A 17,931-nucleotide genomic window follows, 5' to 3' on the forward strand; every position below is an offset into this window, starting at 1 on the left:
AAATCCTTGCGTCTGTCTCTTTAACAACAAAGCATCGAGTTACACAGTCAACAAACGCAGCTCCCCTCTCCCGACGCAAATCAGCAGTTTTCTTGGAAAAGCTGCAATCATCCCGTGGCTAAAAGACTGAGAGGCCCCTGAAGACATGCATTTCTGAGAAGGGAGCCTGGGTTGAGGGCCCGCACGTGCAGCTATGTCCAAAGACACGGCAGGCGTCGGGCCCCGCATACCTCAGTGACACGTCCGATAAATCTCTCCCTAATTTGGCGCAGATCCCCCGCCGAGGCCCTCCCAGCCTACCCCGCATCCCTGGGAGGACCCCAGCCAAGGGCTCCCCCACAATGCACCGGGATATCCTCTGTAAGCTCTGCTCGAGCTGGCTTCAGTCAGTAAAAACGGGAGAGAGGGGCAGAGGGAGGAGAGAGAGCAAACGAGGCACGGCCGAGGCGCTGGCGCTAAGTGACCCGGGGAGGCCGTGCCGAGTGAGAGCCCACACGCTGGCCAGACAGCCCCTCCAGAGGGAGGCTGATCAATGTGCTGTCCTGAAGGAGGTTGCTGGACACTGGCCTGCTGGACACTGGCCTGCTGGCAACGCCCGGGAGGAGCCAGGACCTGAGCAGGCCCTGGGGGGGGGGGGGGGCTCCGTGGAGAGAGGCCTGCCGGAGGGCGGGGGGGGGCGGAGAGAGAGAGAGTGCGGGCTTGGGGTCGTATCCTCGTGGCCCCCTCCCCGGGCGCCCAGCGCCCCTGGCGTTCTCCGCCTGAGGGACGGCCCGAGGACGACCAGACAGATTTACTGCCGGCGTCGCAACTCTAATTAGGAGAAAGGAGAGCCGGAGTCTCTCTCTCTGCTGTGGCACCGGGCTTCAAAGAACAGAGGGAGGGAGGAGTAGGAGGTGGAGGGGGAGAGCTTCTCAAATGGCACATCTGCAGTCACTCAAACACCCCCCCCCCAACACACACACACACACACACACACACACAACACACACACACACACAAACACCGCATGTTCATATTCACTCTCCCGTCTCCCTCTCTGTAATACACAAAGGCCGCCCACTGTATGAAAACAAGCAGACCTGTGACATCTGATGTCTGCCACTCAGCCAGCATCGCCGCACGCCTCCGGGGCGCGCTCTCTTCTCACGGAATGCTGCGCTACAAGCAACTCAGCTTCTATGGCGTTCTTGATAGCCGAGGCAATATAATACTCGTTATTCCCTCGCCACGGACGGTAGCTTTTTTGGGGGCGGCTTAGGTAACATCGCCAAGAACGCGCTGTACAGCGCGTCGATCGCTTGGCGTTTCCCCGCGACGGAATAAAAGACGACTTGTCGAAAGTAAGCGAGGGGAACGCGGTGGGGCGAAAATGGCGGACTCACCTGACAGCCGCGCTTCTCGATCTCGGCGATGCACTTGTGGATGAGCAGGGGCACCAGCAGGGCGGTGGCCTCCCTCTCCACCACGCGCCAGGCCTCCACACCGAACACCTGCGGCTCCCGCTCGCCGTTGGCGCCGCCGCCGTCCAGCGAGTTCTGCCACTGCTCCATCAGGCCCAGCTTGACGTAGATCAGCCCGCGGGGCTCCAGCTTGACCGCCAGCTGGTGGCAGCGCGTCACGCGGAACAGGGCGGGCAGCGCCACCGTGCCGTGGCAGCAGACGCGGTTCTTCCTGGGCGTCGGCTCCCAGCTGAACACCACCAGCTTCAGGTGCTGGGCGTTCTCCAGCTCGATGTTGAACGTGTGGTCCATGTCCAGGAAGGCGGTGCGGCAGGTGAGCAGGGCGGTGCGCGCCTTGTTGACCGAGTCCACCTGGATGGCGCAGTAGACGTCGCGGGAGTCGACGCGCGGCGGCTTCAGGTCCTCCGCCCCGTAGAAGTGCAGACTCATCAGGCCTGAGATGTACTGGGCGCACTTGGGCTGTTCCGAGAAACTGTAATGGCGGAAGGCGTCGATGTCCAGCTCTGCGCCGTGGAGCTTGGGGCTCCCTCCTCCTCCTCCTCCTCCTCCTCCTCCTCCTCCCCCTCCTCCTCCTGCTCTCTCTCCTCCCGTGGGGCCTGGCTCCTTCCCCTTCGCCCCCTTCCCCTCCGACGAGGGGCCGTGCTTCCCGGACTTGGCCACCAGCTCCGGCGAGTCCCCGTCGCTCAGGTAGCCCCCCTTGCTGGCCGACTTGGACCCCCCGCTGCTCTTCTTCTTGTTGTAGCTGTGCTGGGTGGACACGCTGCTGTCCAGGTGGTAGCGGGAGATCACGTTGCGGCTAGCCGCCGACGCCTGCCCCCCCCCGCCGCCGCCGCCCCCCGGTGGGGACAGCCTGGGCCGGGCGGGGCCGGGGGCCGGATCCGGCCTGACGCTATTGACTCTGGGGGAATGAGCCCTGGCCTCCGGTTGGCCGCTAGTACTTCCGTTCCCGCCGCCGCCGCTGTTGTTGCTGTTGCTGCTCGACGTCCCTTTGATACTGAGCTTCCTGCTGAGCTCCGGGAGCTTCTTCATCTTCATGGAGAGCTTCCTGACGGTGCGCGGCGACTTGATCTTGTCGGGGAAGGACCAGTTGAGGGAGCTCCCCTTCTTGGCGGGGTTGGGGCTGGAGGGAGGCGAGAAGCCGGCGTTGGGAAGGTCGGGCCCAACGTCTGCAAGGGGGGAAAACAAGAGACAACGTGATTAACCCCGGCGCACTGAGGTCACCGCAAACACAACACAGCCACCGCGGCGCCGGAAGGAAAGGACGGCCTCTTTGGAAGCTCTTCGGAAACGGTGGATTTGATCCGTTTTTAATAAGGGCCCCGAAAATCTAAGCCTAGATAATGCGACCGAATTCCCCGCGTCTCAAAAGGTTTGTACGGGGTCGTTTCCCAGACTAGAGGCGCTCCCGGGATTCTGTCCTTTCGTCTAAGTGGGTTGGCTGTGTTAAACCGGCCTGTGTGGTACTGGCCAGCAGTGAGCAGGGTGGACAGAGCGGTCAGGCACAGCAGCCGGAGCCAGGCACAGTTTAGATGAATTTGTCAAGCGATGGGGTGTCCCACTGCTACCCCCGATGGGAGCCTTGAGCCTGTTTGAAAACGGAGAAAAGGCAGCGCTGCTCCCAGCTCTTCTAATAGGATTTAGGATTTCCTCCCCTCAGTAACTCCCCTTCTGTAGCACACCAGAGCAGGGATGCTAACAATTAATCAATAAGCCATTCATTGGTCGTTAAGGATTTGCTCGAGCGCGATTAATTGATTAATTGTTAGCATCCCTACACCAGAGGGAAGATCCCGTCAGGTGACCGGAACCAGGGCATGTGACATGGGGAATGAGGAACTGACCGGTGCTTGGCCTTGGCTAGCCAGTAACCCTCCACCACGAAAGGACCGTCTGTAGCACAAACAGCGATGGCTACACATGCACAAAAAACATTGAAGCAGCCACACTTTTAACTAACTCTATCTTTAACCTTTTGAAATGTTTAACACGGCGTGTTGAGCTACAGTAAGTGTAGCCTGTATTATACATCCTCGCCCTGTATTTACATGCTTTAAAGTAACTCCGCTAGTTTGGTTCTGTTTTCTAACCAAAGGGTCTCTGAATTGCTGAAACAAAGGGGTGATTCTATTGGCTCTTGGAGAGGGGGAGATGTGAGGGGGCAGGGAGGAGAGAGAGAGAGAGAGAGAGAGAGAGAGAAAGAGAGAGAGAGAGTGAGAGAGAGTGTAGCATGACCTGCCAACATCACCAGCTCTATTTTCAGAGGGGGCCTGCTGTGCTATTCTGGAGAGGGTAAGAGGGAGGTGGCGGGGGTGCTGGGGAAAGGGGGGGGGGGGGTGCCGGAGGATGGAGAGAAGGGGTAAGATGGGGGCAGGAGCGGGGTAGGGTTCTGCGTGGAGAGGGGCAGAGGAGGAGGTGGGGGTGGGGGGGTGGGGGTAGGGGGGGGACAAAGGCATCCCTTGTCCTGCAAATCAGAGGCCCAGGCCAACCGAAGGGGCGGTCCGCTCGCATTCCACAACAAACCACGTTTAGCCTCCTTTTCCTCTCGCTGAGTAGACTTCCTTGTTGCCGCTTCCTGTCAAACGCACGCACGCACACAGAGAGCAGCTGACCAGGGGACCGGAACATTCCTGCGGTACAGCTCGAGGGGGCGTGGCCTGGTGTACAACGCTACACCTTCACAGGAGGACACTGGGAAATGTGTCGTTTCATGTCGCCTCACAATCCCACACAAGGGCCGCTCGGTGCATCGCGACGTCTGGCGACTGTGGCGCCCTGATCGTGTTTGGTGATGTGTGTGAGTCCGGGGGCCGAACATCCGCCCGAGTTAAAACCCTGTGTTGTTTACCCAGCGAGGGGTTTTCAACGTTTGAAAATCTCGGTTCTACTGCGCTGGCGAATCTCCCGCCAGAATCCGTCCGCCGCGCGCTCCGTGGCCTCTCTCGCCCCTGTGTGCACGAGCGCAGAACGGCGCGAGGGTTCAGGGGCAACCGTTTGACACCCTAACCCCAGGGGCCATGTTCAGGGGTCGGAGGTCGAAAGGGTGCATTCCGCAGGCAGGAACCTGAGCCGGGTGACGGCCTGACCCGTGGGCCCGCCCCAGGCACCCTGTCTGTGACACCTCGGACAAAGCCGCGGAATTTATGACCGTTGACTGCTCTTAATAACGCTGGGCCCGGACAGGTGCTGAGGGAGCGGGGTGTGTGTGTGTGTGTGTGTGTGTGTGTAACCTTACGTTAGTGTGTGTTTTGTACACATGCTGGGGTGATGTTTGGTTGAATATCTAGGCTGAGCTGTGTTTGTGGAGGGTGTGCTGCAGAGCGACAGTGGGGTCTGTCTGTGCGCACTGTTAAAACAGCGTGAGCGTCTGAGAAAGTGAGAGGCTGCTGTGTGTGTGTGTGTGTGTGTGTGTGTGTGTGCTGCACTAGTGACTGTTTAAGTAAAGACTGTCCTCTGATTGGCTGTGGCAGGACACAAAGCTGTTGTCCTTGATTACCCTGGCACATTTCCTCACATTCTTCTCTGTGTGTGTGTGTGTGTGTGTGTGCACATGTGTCTGTGCGCGCGCGCTTGCGTGCGGGGTGGGTGTGTGTCTGCTAGGCGTGAAAGCGAGGGAGTGTAGACCAGATGAATGAATGGCATACCTCTCCTAGGTCTCTCTGGCTGCCTCGGGCCGCGCTGTATTGGTTGCTGTCCCTGGGCTCTAAATCATTCAGCGCTGGGACGCCTTTCAGAGCCCGCTGGAGCCGGCCGCTTCATTACAATGGTTACAAAACCCCTGCTAATATAGCCAGGCATGCAGGCCCACTCACAACCACAACATGGCCACCTGCCAAGGCCTCTGCGCTCTCTCTCTCTCTCTCTCTCTCCCTCTCTCTCTCTCTGTTCCTCTCTCTGTTCCTCTCCCTCTCTCTCTCTGTTCCTCTCTCTCTTTATTTCTCTCTCTCTCTCTCTCTCCCTCTCCCTCTCTCTCTCTCTCTCTCTCCCTCTCTCTCTCTCTCTCTCTCTCCTCTCTCTCTCTCTCTCTCTCTCTGAAGCCCATCCCACTGCCACAGGCGGGCAGGCATTCCAGTTCAGCCCACAACCTCTCCTGCCTCTCCAGCTACAGTGTTGCCACTGATGCCCGGTGTCACAAGTCAGACTTAATAAAAGAATCACGCATTCGCCGTGGCCTAATTAGAACTGACGGTTCCAAACGACGGCAAAAAAAATGAATTCGCCGGTCCCGACTCGTCCGCCGAGATTCCCCTCGAGCAGGCGCTGGCGCAAGGGCCACTAAAAGGACACTCAGACGAGTAAATGCACTCCACAGTCCATCAATCATTATTCTCCATACAAACAGAGCATTCAGCTCAACAAAGGGGCAGTCAATGACCACCACGCGAGGAGTCTAGGGTCTATCCGGTCGGGGGGAAAAGAACCAACCAGCCGGACACAGGGGGCCCATAGTGGACCCCTGGGTCATCTGCATATAGCCTGCACATCGATTCATTAAATCAGCAGATGGACGGCTAATATTCCGGGCGATAAAAAACAAGGAGTGGTCCATTTTTGGGGCCTTGTTATGAAGTGGTCTCTGTCCTCCGCTGGGATGGGGTGAAGAAGGGAAGACAGAGAGGAGGGCAGAGGAAGGGGGGATGGATTGAGGGGCCTCCTCTTGCGGGAGCCGCTGCTGGGGAGAGCGTGCTGACCGGTACAGTCTGGCTCCTCGGTCACTTTCCTCCTGACGGGCAGTTCTCCGTTCCCCCCTGTGGGCAGAGCGGTGTAGCTGTGACAGCGCCGGTCACTCAACCCTGGACTGATGTCCCACCATACGACGCTTGGCCTTTTGACTCCCCCGCCCAGCCCACACACACACACACACACACACACACACACACACACATACATACATCCCCCACCTAGCAGCTATTAACTACACATGGCTTAGTTATGACTAGGTGTCCCTGGCCAAAACGCAAGCCAAACGGCAAGTGGTGCTTCTTGCCACGTCCCGGCAAATCACAGAGTCAGCTCCCATTACATCCCACAGGATCATGGGAGAATCTCTACCACTTCACCGCGGCCATGCCCCATCAATCAAGGCCCAATGGTGTGACTGATGGTAAAATATGTGACTTTAGCACGTGCGTGCACACACACACACACACACACACACAACCTGCCAGTGTAAGCTGTGTCATCGGACTCTTTGACGACACGTAAACTGAAGTTGTTCTTTTCGTCGAGACGCGGGCCGACGTGTGGAACGGCGCCGGCGAGCCCGCAGGAGTCGGCCGCGTAGTCAACAGCGCGCCGGGGGTTCCGGAGCGGAACACTCCCTTCCTTTCACAACGGAGCAGCGTTCAAAAATAACTAGGTGACCGACACTATCGCCGCCGTGCGACATTCCACACAACACCAACACCCTCGTTAAAGAGCAGCTCTGCGCTCAAAGCCCGTCTGTTCACCTCACTGACCAACCAGCGCCACAGAACAACACGCTACGCATGTGCGCAAACTGCAAAACCAGAAAATCAAAACTCTCCTTGAGCCATTTATGTTTTCAAAGCACACGCCGTGAAAGTAACACTTCTCAATTCTCAACACTCCTGAAAATGTAGTTAAAATATAAGCCAATAAATGATTAGGGGGCGGATCTAGCCTTGTTTTAATAGGATGTGTGTGTCTTGGTTATTCCAGGCCTGAGCTGGCACACTGAGACCCCCTCGGGTCCAGCCTAATCCTAATCCTACATGTAAAGTCTCTCAGGGCGGAGAGTTTGGCCGCGCGGCACGTGATGTCACCGAGGGCCGGGGCTTTGTGGCCTATCCATGAGGAATGAACTGAATGCTGCCATTCAGCCTCCGACAACTAAGAAGCTCTTTTGCGTGCCACAAAGGACATTTGTCAAAAGTTATAATTATGGGTTTGCTTCGGGATTTGTCACAGGGTTCAAACAGCCATGTTGCCACATCAGAAGAATGAAAAGGAGACACAAGCGTTACATATCAAGAGAGACAGGGGACTGTGCACTAGTTGTCAACATTACACTTGATGCCGAACTGTGTGGTCTCACAACGTTCTCAATTCTCAACCACAGGCTAATGCTAGCATACAAAGGCGTTTATCTCGATGTTTACAATCCTATGCCTGCGCCTCTGTCATAAATGAAAGGAGATCTCTTTTTTTTCCCTCAGGAATGCCAACTCATTCCGCATGGCTAATGTCTGGCGGAGTTTAGCTAATAAGTTACCCCGGTCCCCCTGGCCACCTCTCTCAAACTAAACACACCGGCGTGAAAACAGAACTAAAGCTAGTCGGCCATGTTCTCTGTTCCAGCAGAAAGTCAGTGGGGGAGAAATGACTGAAAGCTAAACGCCCGGGCTGCTGATCCTCCGATTATCAACACGAGCTCCTATTAGTCCCAGGTGTGCAGACAACCACAAGCATTCAAACAGCCACTGGCACTGCTACGCAAATCCCCAGATATGCAGTCTGGGAGAGACAGAGGGGGAAGAAAAAAGAGAGAGAGAGAGAGAGAGAGGGAGAGAGAGAGAGATTGCTAGACTAGCAGAATGTGATGGGGGTGTGAGAGAGGAGAGTCTGTACCTGTCGCTCGGCTGGCTGGCCCCTCCTCCGCAGGTTTGCACGCGAGCGTCGGCCTGTGCGGCGGTACCTGCTGCTCGGCGGAATGCGCGGCGTTCCCCTGGACCCCCTCTCCGCCGCCGCCCGTGCGCTCCGCCGCCATCTCCGACCCCTCTCCGCCGCAGCCCTCCTGGGCCCGCTCGGCCTCCCGCCCGGCCCCCCTGCTGCCGGGCCTCCTCCGGGGCCCGGGGGCCTGGAGCTCCGGACGCGGGGGCGGGACGGGGAGCCTGGCGGCAGAGGCGGGCCTGTGGGGAGGCTCCGCCTCCTCGTCCTCAGGGATGGGGTTGTACCAGATCTCCCCCTCGTCGTCCGCGTCGTTCTCCTCGGCGGGGTCGACGCGCCGGGGCTGGGGGGCCACCCGCGCGTGGCCCACACCCACCTGGGGCAGGTGGAGGCGCAGGGGCCGCGAGGGGGGCGGCGGGCCGGGGGGTCTCAGGCTCTCCGGGGAGGGGCTGGGGGGCGGGCGGGAGGCGTTCCCGTTGTCCTCCTCCGTTGCCGGCGCGCCCTGGCCGTCGTCCGCGGCGTGGGGCTTTCCGGAGCTCTGCTGCAGCCAGTTGCGCTTCTTGGAGACGGTGATGGTGTTGGGTGGGGGTCTCCACAGCGACGGTTCGTTGCCCCTCCCCCCGGCCGACTGGCGTCCGTTAGAACAGGAGCTGTGGACATTTTCAATGAGAGCTGCAGGGGAGGGAGACGGAGAAATTCGTGAATTTGCAGGACAAGAGAAAATGACAACAAAGTCACCAGGAACAATCATGTCTACTGGGGTTTCATAATCACCTCCTACTGTCTCATCTCCCAAATTCTACACATTATAACGTTCTACACCAGAGCTTTCTTAGAGGATGCCTTTGTTGGTTGGATAAAACATCTGTATCATGAAACCTTTGGATGGCAACAGTATTACAGAAGGTAGAGTGTGGACTTCAGGCTATCACAGCAACAGTGCTTTGACTGTGATGCGGTCCTTCATTCTTCTCACGCTCCCACACCGACAAAACAAAAACAAAACTCAGCACGCCGTCTCTCCTCGCGCCCTCGCGTCTTTCACCTCTGTCAGAATTAAATATGTTTTTGTCTATCGTGCCCGTTGTTGTGGCTCGGCTCTATTTTAGACCGAACACAAACTGTTAATTATACGCCACAGGTCCCTGGAACACACATACGGTCTCTGGCACCCTTACGCTCGGGTGACTTCCCTTCTTGGGAATGTCGGCCCCGGGAATGTTGCGCGCTGCCGTTGCACAGAACCGACGGGAGGTCACGCAGAGAGACGGAGCGGCACAAAACACACAACGCTCCTCAAACGGAGCGGAAAAGAAAATCGCCAGCCGCGAGTCACAGCTGTGAAAATAGAGCGCGTGGAGGGGCTGTCGTAAGTACAGTAAACCCCGTGGCAGTGTGCGCATTGAAAAACACCAAACAATATGAGGTGGTGACACGGTGGTTTGCGTGTTCCAAAGGCTTCGACACGAGAGCCGGCGTCAGCTCTTTGTGTGTACGACGTACAGTTCACCAGATAGTAAGACCCCTTACAAATGGTAAAGTAACTGTGCAAATCATACCATTGTCTGGCATGTAGGCTGCGTTTTTTTTTGCTACAGTGAATGTTGACAAGCCGTGAGTTGATGAGCAGATGCTGTGAGAAAAACAAGGCTGCTTGTGAGTGGTGCCGAGACCGAGATCCTGCTAGAACATGCATGACAGGCCTCTCTAAAGGCTGTTTTCATACGTGCCTGTGCTCCCAGACGAGCCCCTCCACACGCTAGCTAATGACAACTTCTCCTTTCCTGAAGGAAACACATTTCATGCAAGTCACGCTACAACCACCAAATTACAGGTGGCTCTGGGGGAATATTTTCACTTATAAAATGAAATGTCCTATGTGTACTGTACGTATGTGTGTGTGTGTGTGTGTGTGTGTGTGTGCGCGTGTGTGTGTGTACGTGTGTGTTAGTGTGTGCGTGTGTGTGTAGGCTATGGAAGTGTGAAATTGGGGAGTCAAACACCTACAACACCATTAAAAAGTGCCAATCCTGTCAGAATAAATTGCCTTCAGCTTCTTCCCTCAACCTGGGCAATCAAAGTAAAGGAATTTACGAAAACAAATCACATGCCTTGATCGTTGCATAACTGCTATTCAGAGTTCAGCAGATTGAGACTAAGGTGCTTTCTTGCTTGGGTGACTTTATTGACACAGGCCTCGAGACCACAGAGCCAGGACTTCATGGCGCAGGAGCTCCGCTGGGATTAGTTTCCTGAAAGTCAACCCCCCTGAGCTGCTGCAGCCTGGATCTCCTCTGAAGTGCACAGAACTTTATTAACTCTTCAAGGGAGCTACTGTGTTGACTTGTAATAATTGCTGCCATCTCCAGTACCCAAATCCCTTAAACCGAGATCTGAAGTTCCTTTCACCACAACAGACGGTCTTGAACTTTGAATGTTTTCCAGGGTTTCTAAGCGCCCTTTCTGCTTGAATTTGGCGTAATTAGTTTAGAAACTTGATAGTCTATAAACTGTAATGAAAATGAGTCCTACTTTGAAAGTTGTTTGGCAGTTTAAGTATCATACTCTATAATGGAATAAAGACTGCTTTATTCCATTATATAAGATACTTATCCTGCCATAAAACAACTTTTATTAGGTTTGACCAAAAACCACTTCATAATAATCCACTCTATAATACATTCTCCACAGGAGTGAAGACGCACAGTAGAGCATGCACACAGTAGCCTACATTAAAGGATCAACATGCTTCTCTCATTTATATTTAATTGAAAACATTCAGCTAACTGCTAAATAACAAACATCTTAAAGTATGCCACTGCACTTAGCGCTTTTATCCAAAGCGCTTTACAATGAAGGCCTCTCATTCACCCACACAAACACACCAATAGCAGCAGCTGCCATGCAAGGTGCTAGCCTGCCAATTTGGGGTTCAGAGTCTTGCCCAAGGACACTTCGACATGTCGTCAGGAGGAGCCAGGATTCGAACCGCCGACCCTACAATAATTGGACAACCCGCTCTACCTCCTGAGCTACAGCCGCCCTATTAACTGAGGAGAGAAGTGAGCTGGCGGCGCTGTTTGCATTAGCTTGGATTAAGTTTACGTTCTCTTTGAGGGGTCGGACCTCCCGCTTTAGCATGTGCTGACTGAGTGAAGGGGATTGCGTGTTAGCTTTAGCTTATGCTGAGTAAAGGGGAATATGGTGTGTTAGCTTTAGCATTCTGCTGGTTCCCCCCCGGTCCCTGGTGCGTTAGCATTAGCTGCTGGCACTGAAAGGAGACTGCTGCTCTAGCACACGTCGAGTTGTTCGCCGCTGCCGTCTCTTTTAAGGGGTCTTTCATAACCCAGCGAGGGCGTGCTGTGACACGTACAGCATTCCAAACCACAGCAAGAGATTTACAGACTTCCCCCTACACCTCGACCCAAAAAGCTCACAAACAAACCTTCCCCCAGCCAACCCTCCATCAACATCCTCTACCTACCTCCAAACTTGGTAAAGTAACCTTAATATTTACATGTAGGCTACCCAAGGTTTAGGTCAGGACATGATATATTTCTGCACCTTCAGCTGAGCTTAGGGCCTTGTCACCAACACCTTAGACACACAACGGCTGCTGCTGCTGCCCATCCATATGCTCTATACCTTAGTTCAGGAACAGCACAGAGAAACATTCAAACCTGGTCAAAATCTCCTTGATATTGGCTTTGTGACCTCGCCTGGGAAAAACTCCCCTGGTGGCGTACGCGTGTGTGTGTGTATGTGTGTGTGTGTGTGTGCACTGATGCTTGACTGACTCCTCTCATAACGTTGCACACAGACGGATTGAGACCGCTCGCCAAGTCCTGAACCTTCGCCCTTAGCTGTTGTTTGGCGAGAGACGTTCAGCAGTGTCCGGACAGTGTGTGAGGAGCAGGTAGGCCAATCAAAATCTCCCACAGTGAGCTGAGCTCCATACCCCCGGTGGAGATGGACTTACGGCAAGCCAAACACCCCCATGACCTAGAGGCAACAGATGGCCTGTGCAAATGATGCAATGGTTAATATATGTGTGTGTGTGTGTGTGTGTGTGTGTGTGTGTGTGTGTGTGTGTGTGTGTGTGTGTGTGTGTCTGGAGAGTTCCACATGCAATCACTTGATTCCGCAAGACTGTTTCAGTAGAGAGAAATGCAATATGGGACCACATTCCCTCTTAAATCAATGTCATTGTCAATCTCCTTGAACAAAAAGCAAAAGCACAGTCATCAAACCAAAGAGCAACAGAAACACTTCAGAGAAACATGAGCCATTATGGTTACGCTAAAATTAGATGTTGCCACTTGCATTAGGCCTGAGAGTATCACAAGATATAGGCTAAACCAGTCAGATAACAATTACACGGTCTCAGCCACAAACTCATCTCTCTTTAGAACTAACATCATCCATATATTAATGCACTGACAAAAACACCTGACAAAAGGAAGCATTGTACCTGCACAAATTGGGAGTGAATTTTTATGAAAGAAGGAAGAAAAAAAACATTGCAGCTCAGTAACAAGACTTGGCGTGATGCAGACTAAAAAAGAAACCGTTTTGACATGACTAAGCCGCCAGGGAGGCTGTCAAAGAGGTTAGTGTTTCATGTTTCCTGCCTACTCTAGTCTGTACCCACCTTCTACTGTAACTCAAGGCTAGTGGGGGGTATAGCCTGGTATATTTGGCTAAGATAGGCAGTAAACAAACAAAAAAAAGGAGCGGAAGGTGGCCCAAAGGTTAGAGCAACAGAACTTTGTGCCCTTGAGCAAGGCACTTACTGTAACCCCAAGTCTAGCTCACAACATCCAGGGACTGCGACCGTGCTGGCTGACCCTGTGCTCGACTCAACCGACGGTTGAGAGAGAAGAGCAGAGACCAATTCCCCCTCAGGGGGATTAAAACAGTATTAACAAAAAATATTCTCCAACAGTATGTTGAGGTCCGAAACCCCTTAAGACACACAGCTCCCTAGAAAGGCCAGTGAAAGCATGCAGACAAGAGGGTGATTATTCTCTCAGAAGGGGGAGAGACTAAGCCAAAAACAAGTATTGAAAAAGAGGGAATGGGAGAACAAGAAAATAAAAACTTCAAAGGGCAATCTTGAGACCCCCTTGAGGTGCGCCGTCCCCCCCGCTGGCCGATGGTCTGCGCCAGGTTTGATTTAAGCTCCATTCCTCTGAGCTGCCAACTGACAAAAACAAAGTGCTTGGATACTGATGACCTGACCTGCGTGCTGCTCATGGCAGGCGGTGTGCTACTCTAGACAGCGCAGCTTTAAACTCGCCCATCCACACCGCAAACGCTACCATTACTCACCTACGCACAGAGACAGACTACTGAAGGCGAACTTAAGTCAATTTATTCTGACAGGATTGGCTCTTTTTAATGGTGTAGTAGGTCTTTGACTCCCCAATTTCACACTCCCATAGCTTACGCACACACACGCACACACACACACACACACACACACACACACACAAAGACACGACACACACACGCTGAGACATCTGATAGTGTATTACTATTCTATTTCAACCTACTTCCAAAGCGCAAGTCTCAGCACAGCCCAGCGCATGGTGGTGGGCGATGATCATTCATGGTGATGAACAGGGGATTTCACATAGTAAATGTGTCACGCCAGCGCAGACTTTAAATTCATTACAAATCAAATCTAATTTAGTCAACACTTCAAATTACACAAACTACGCCTATTACTCACTTCAAAGTGAGCTCTTCTCAAACAGTGACGGACAAATGGTTCCCAGTTGGTGCACTAAACATCTGCATAAATTAGGACTGAATCAATAAAAGGAGTTTCTGTCCCCCAGTAGTAATTCATTGGCGCATTGAGAACTTTTTGGTTGTTTAAATGGGGCTTTGTGGAGCTTTCGGAGGCCCACTGTGGTAAGTTAAACCCAGGACTGACCTTCATAAATACTTTATCGCCCGCCATTTTGTTCATTCATGGTAAGGAATTAAGTAACAGGACGCAAACAGTTAAACAACAGGAATGGCATTCGAAATATTCACTCACAGGGTCTTTTAAAATGCAAGTTCCCATGGAGCTGGGGAGAGCAAACTTATCAGGAAGGGAACATGACAGCCCAACCCCCCCCCTCTCTCTCCCCAACAACCTAGAGAGCAGCAGGGCCCTCAACACTGGTCCCCCTGCTTCTCCCCCCTCTCTCTCTCTCTCTCTCTCTCTCTCTCTCTCCTCTCTCTCTCCCTCTCTCCTCTCTCCTCTCTCTCTCTTTCTCCCTCCCTCTCTCATCTATGGAGAAATAGCTGTGGCTTCTCCCTCTCCTCTCCTGCTTGGAACACTGCTGGCTGTAAGAGTGGAAAGGTTCAGAAGGGACTGGGGGGTGAAGTGGAAAGAGGAGAGGGAAATTAGATGGAACAGAATGAGAAGAGAAACATGGAACCAGAGGACCGAGAACGAGGAGGCTGAGGGGGAAACGGTGGGTTCTCTCTCTCTCTCTCTCTCTCTCTCTCTCTCTCCAAGCCTGGTTGGGAATGCAGCTGGCTTTATCCCTGGAAACGCTGACAAGCGAAAGAGGGGAAAGAAAGGGGGAAAGCGTCGCTAGAGGCAGACACGATGGAGAAGGTAGAGAAAGAGAAAGATGGACACAGGGGAAAGGACAGGCTGCAGACAGACACAGATCGAGACAACGCTGGAAGACTAGCAAAACTCGGACCAGCCGGACCGCCCTGTGCCTGAGCCAACAGCTGTCCCCTCTCTTAGACAAACACCCAGGCCTTCCTCTGCTCTCTGGAGATCACGCTCTATTTCTAGCACTGGAGCAGAGAGTCAACAAGGGCACGCACATGTGGCCTACTGCCTGTTTACTCTGGACCGGACTCCCCACCAACCACACACACTGTGGTACACTGACAAATACACCAACCTGAGAAGAAAAAAGTTGACACCATTCTAATAGAGCATTTCCTCTCACTGATGTGTCAATGTAGAATTCTGGCGTTACACATAATCTAGGCGATTACACTATTAGAAGGTTTCTAAAACAAATAGGCAGTGGGCCTAAATGTTCCTCCTGCTATAATTATCCCACTCTCTATGCGGTTAAAATGTGTTGGTTGATGTTCTAGCCCAGATCAAATGTGTTATTCAGTCAAAAAAAGTCCATTCTGGTTTCATGATACAGATGCTGAGGCATACAAGTGAGCACCCTACACACACAGGAAAATGATACATCACATTATTCAATACAGTCTTTCACATAACAACACCACCACCACCATTAACACCACCACCACCACCACCATTAACACCATCGGCACTACGGAAGAATGAGTTAGTGGTTATTGCACTACAGTGTGACCCCCGGAAGACGACCCGATGAAGTGCTACTCTGTGTTAAAATGGACCTAAATTAGTGTGAGGAAGGAGTCACCGGTTAAGAGAATCCTACGTAAGGAAAGCAAAGAGCTGAGGCATTCCGTCCCTTTGCTTTGCGTCCGTGAGGGGAACCGCCACCAGACAGAGGGCTGCATGGGTGAGGGAGGAGGAGGGCGACGACGCGGGGGGAGGGTTCCCCCGCTGGGGAGCGGTTCCGCGGCTCCGCCCAAAAGACGGCCTTCCTACCTGACTGCTGCGCCGGCCGGCCCGGTGACGCGGCCGCCTTCCCCCCCTGAGCGCGGCTCGCCTGGGCCCCCGCCTTAGGGCCGCCCTGGCCGGGGGGCGGCGCTCTGTCCGGGGTGGCGTGGCGGGGGCGGGGCAAGGGGCCCTCGATGCGCCGCTTCATCTCGGAGGACAGCAGGCGGCCTTTGTGCATCCACTCCTGCATCTTGTTGACCGTCACGCCGTGGGCCGCGGCCGAACCCGCCCGGGGACGGCCGCTCGCGCCCGACCCGCCCCCCTGGGCCTCGGCGTTGTCCGACGAGCCGGTGAGGCTGTTGACCGACCCGCTGCTCTCGTTCAGTCTCCCGTCGTCGCCGGCGTCTTGGAGCGGGTCATCGCTGCTCGTTCCGTCGTCGACGGCGCGGTCCTGAAACGGAGGAGAGGCTCCGACCGGCTTACCGGCTCCGTCTTCGAAGGCGCCTGCCTCGGGGCTTCGGAGAACCGAGGCCTTGACACACGCCGAGGGCCCGTCAGGATACTTGATATCTCCATCACTAGTGGAGCGCTTGAAGGGGTGTCTGGTCTTTGAAACAGACAGGTTAACCAGGCTTTTGCTATTGTTCGACCTGATTTTCAGACACAACTGGAGGTTCTCAGCCAAACACAACAGGAGTGAGTCGGCGTCAGACACCTGCTGGGGACTGTGCTCGCCGGAAGACCAGGAGTCGCTGTCCACGTGCTTGGCAGACGACCGAGAGCACAGGCTGTCCCGAGAGTGACTGGAGGAGCTCGCCTGGTCAATAAAACCACCGACACTGACCTGGCCATCAAACCTAATGTCATGCATGGCGTTTATAAGCAGATAATAAGCCTCTTTCAACTGGCTCCTTAACCTGTCTGTCTCTTGGGCACTGTTGTTTGCATGCTGCTCATCTGTCCCCGTCTGAGTCAATTCTGTCACTTCTACTTTATCAGAAGTTTGCCTGTCATTGAGCCTCGCTCTTTCTGTTTCATAAAAGGGTAGGATTTCGTTATCATAATAATCGTCATCCTCACTGTCTAGCGAGTGGTGTCTGAGAGGCGACTCTCTGGCGCATATAGACGACATGTTGATTTCGCATATCTCCAATTCAGTGGGGAAATATGTGGGGCTCTGAAGATTGGCCCCTCTAGTGTCCCCCGAATAGTCAGGGGACCTCCCGTAGCTCTCGATGTTCCTAATCAAAAGATTCTCCTCGGCAGAACTACTCGCCGGTCGATACGAACAAGTGAAACTTGGCAGATACATTTGTTTCCCGTTAGTTGTAACGTTTGTTTCCGATATTCCACTGCGGTCGGAATGATTGTTCGCCTTATCTTTTGTGTCATTAAGAGGGACAGCGTTCTCTGCCATGTACATCAATTGCGAGCCTGCCGTGTCGCCGTGTGTCTTTAGATCTCTGTCAAGGCAGACATTTGTTCCACTATTCTTTGAACCAGGATGCTGGCCATCTGTCGGTCCAGCGACTCTATCTACATCCCTTCTGTGGTATGAGATGTGATTATTAGTAATAATATTACTGTCCCCGAACCCGATCGAATCGCCGCCACTGTACTGGCGAGGGAGGGGGACGAAGTGTTTTCTCTGTGCGTGCGATCCGTGTGGCACTTGTCCCATTAAGACGAGCCCACAATGTCTATGAGTTATGCCAGTCCTGTCTCTATCGTTCACCCCAGACTGCCTGTCTCTTTGAAGTGGGACCCCCAGGAGTTCCTCATTAACTCGAACCCTAACCCCGGAGCCCCCGCTGCTGTGATCGTCCCTGTTTCTGTGCATGGTGGCAGCCTGGCGTGGGGACAGCGCACTCTCGGCCACCCCGCTGCTGCTATCCCGGACTAGCCGAGCCTGCACTTCCACAACCCCGGCAACACAACCCTCGTTCCCACTCATGTTCTCGGCCTCGCTATACAGCTCTGTGAGCATAGCTACGGAATGACTTTCAGGTTCTCGCTCTTGCCAAACTTTTGCTTTACCTTCTCTGCCCCCATTAGCTGCAGCAGCGCCGTATCCACCAGCTGTAGTCCCTTTCTTGGATTTCTTCCCCCGAAGTTTTGCTAATAAAGTCCTCCGCAGAGGATCGGCCATTCCTCTCCACCCGGTGTTTGATCCAGGTTCAGCACACACGGCTCTCCGAAGGGTCGAGTGGGAGTTTGGTTTCCCTCTCTGCGGTCAAACCTCGCCGAGCGCACGGACTGCTCTCCATTCTCCAC

General features: G+C 54.0%; 1 protein-coding gene across 1 annotated transcript in view; it reads right to left on the bottom strand.

Annotated features, from left to right (window-relative positions):
- The window catches only part of syde2 (synapse defective 1, Rho GTPase, homolog 2 (C. elegans)), a 34,735-nt gene extending 16,804 nt beyond the window's left edge, over positions 1 to 17,931 (bottom strand). The window contains exons 1-3 of the mRNA XM_084444331.1: positions 15,706 to 17,931; positions 8,049 to 8,759; positions 1,383 to 2,626 (exon numbers count right to left, since the gene is read on the bottom strand). Coding sequence (XP_084300457.1) covers positions 1,383 to 2,626; positions 8,049 to 8,759; positions 15,706 to 17,806 — 4,056 coding nt within the window. The 5' untranslated portion in view covers positions 17,807 to 17,931. The remainder of the gene's footprint in view (positions 1 to 1,382; positions 2,627 to 8,048; positions 8,760 to 15,705) is intronic.

Source organism: Borostomias antarcticus, assembly GCF_949987555.1.
Source record: "Borostomias antarcticus genome assembly, chromosome: 10".
Taxonomy (NCBI): Eukaryota; Metazoa; Chordata; class Actinopteri; order Stomiiformes; family Stomiidae; genus Borostomias; species Borostomias antarcticus.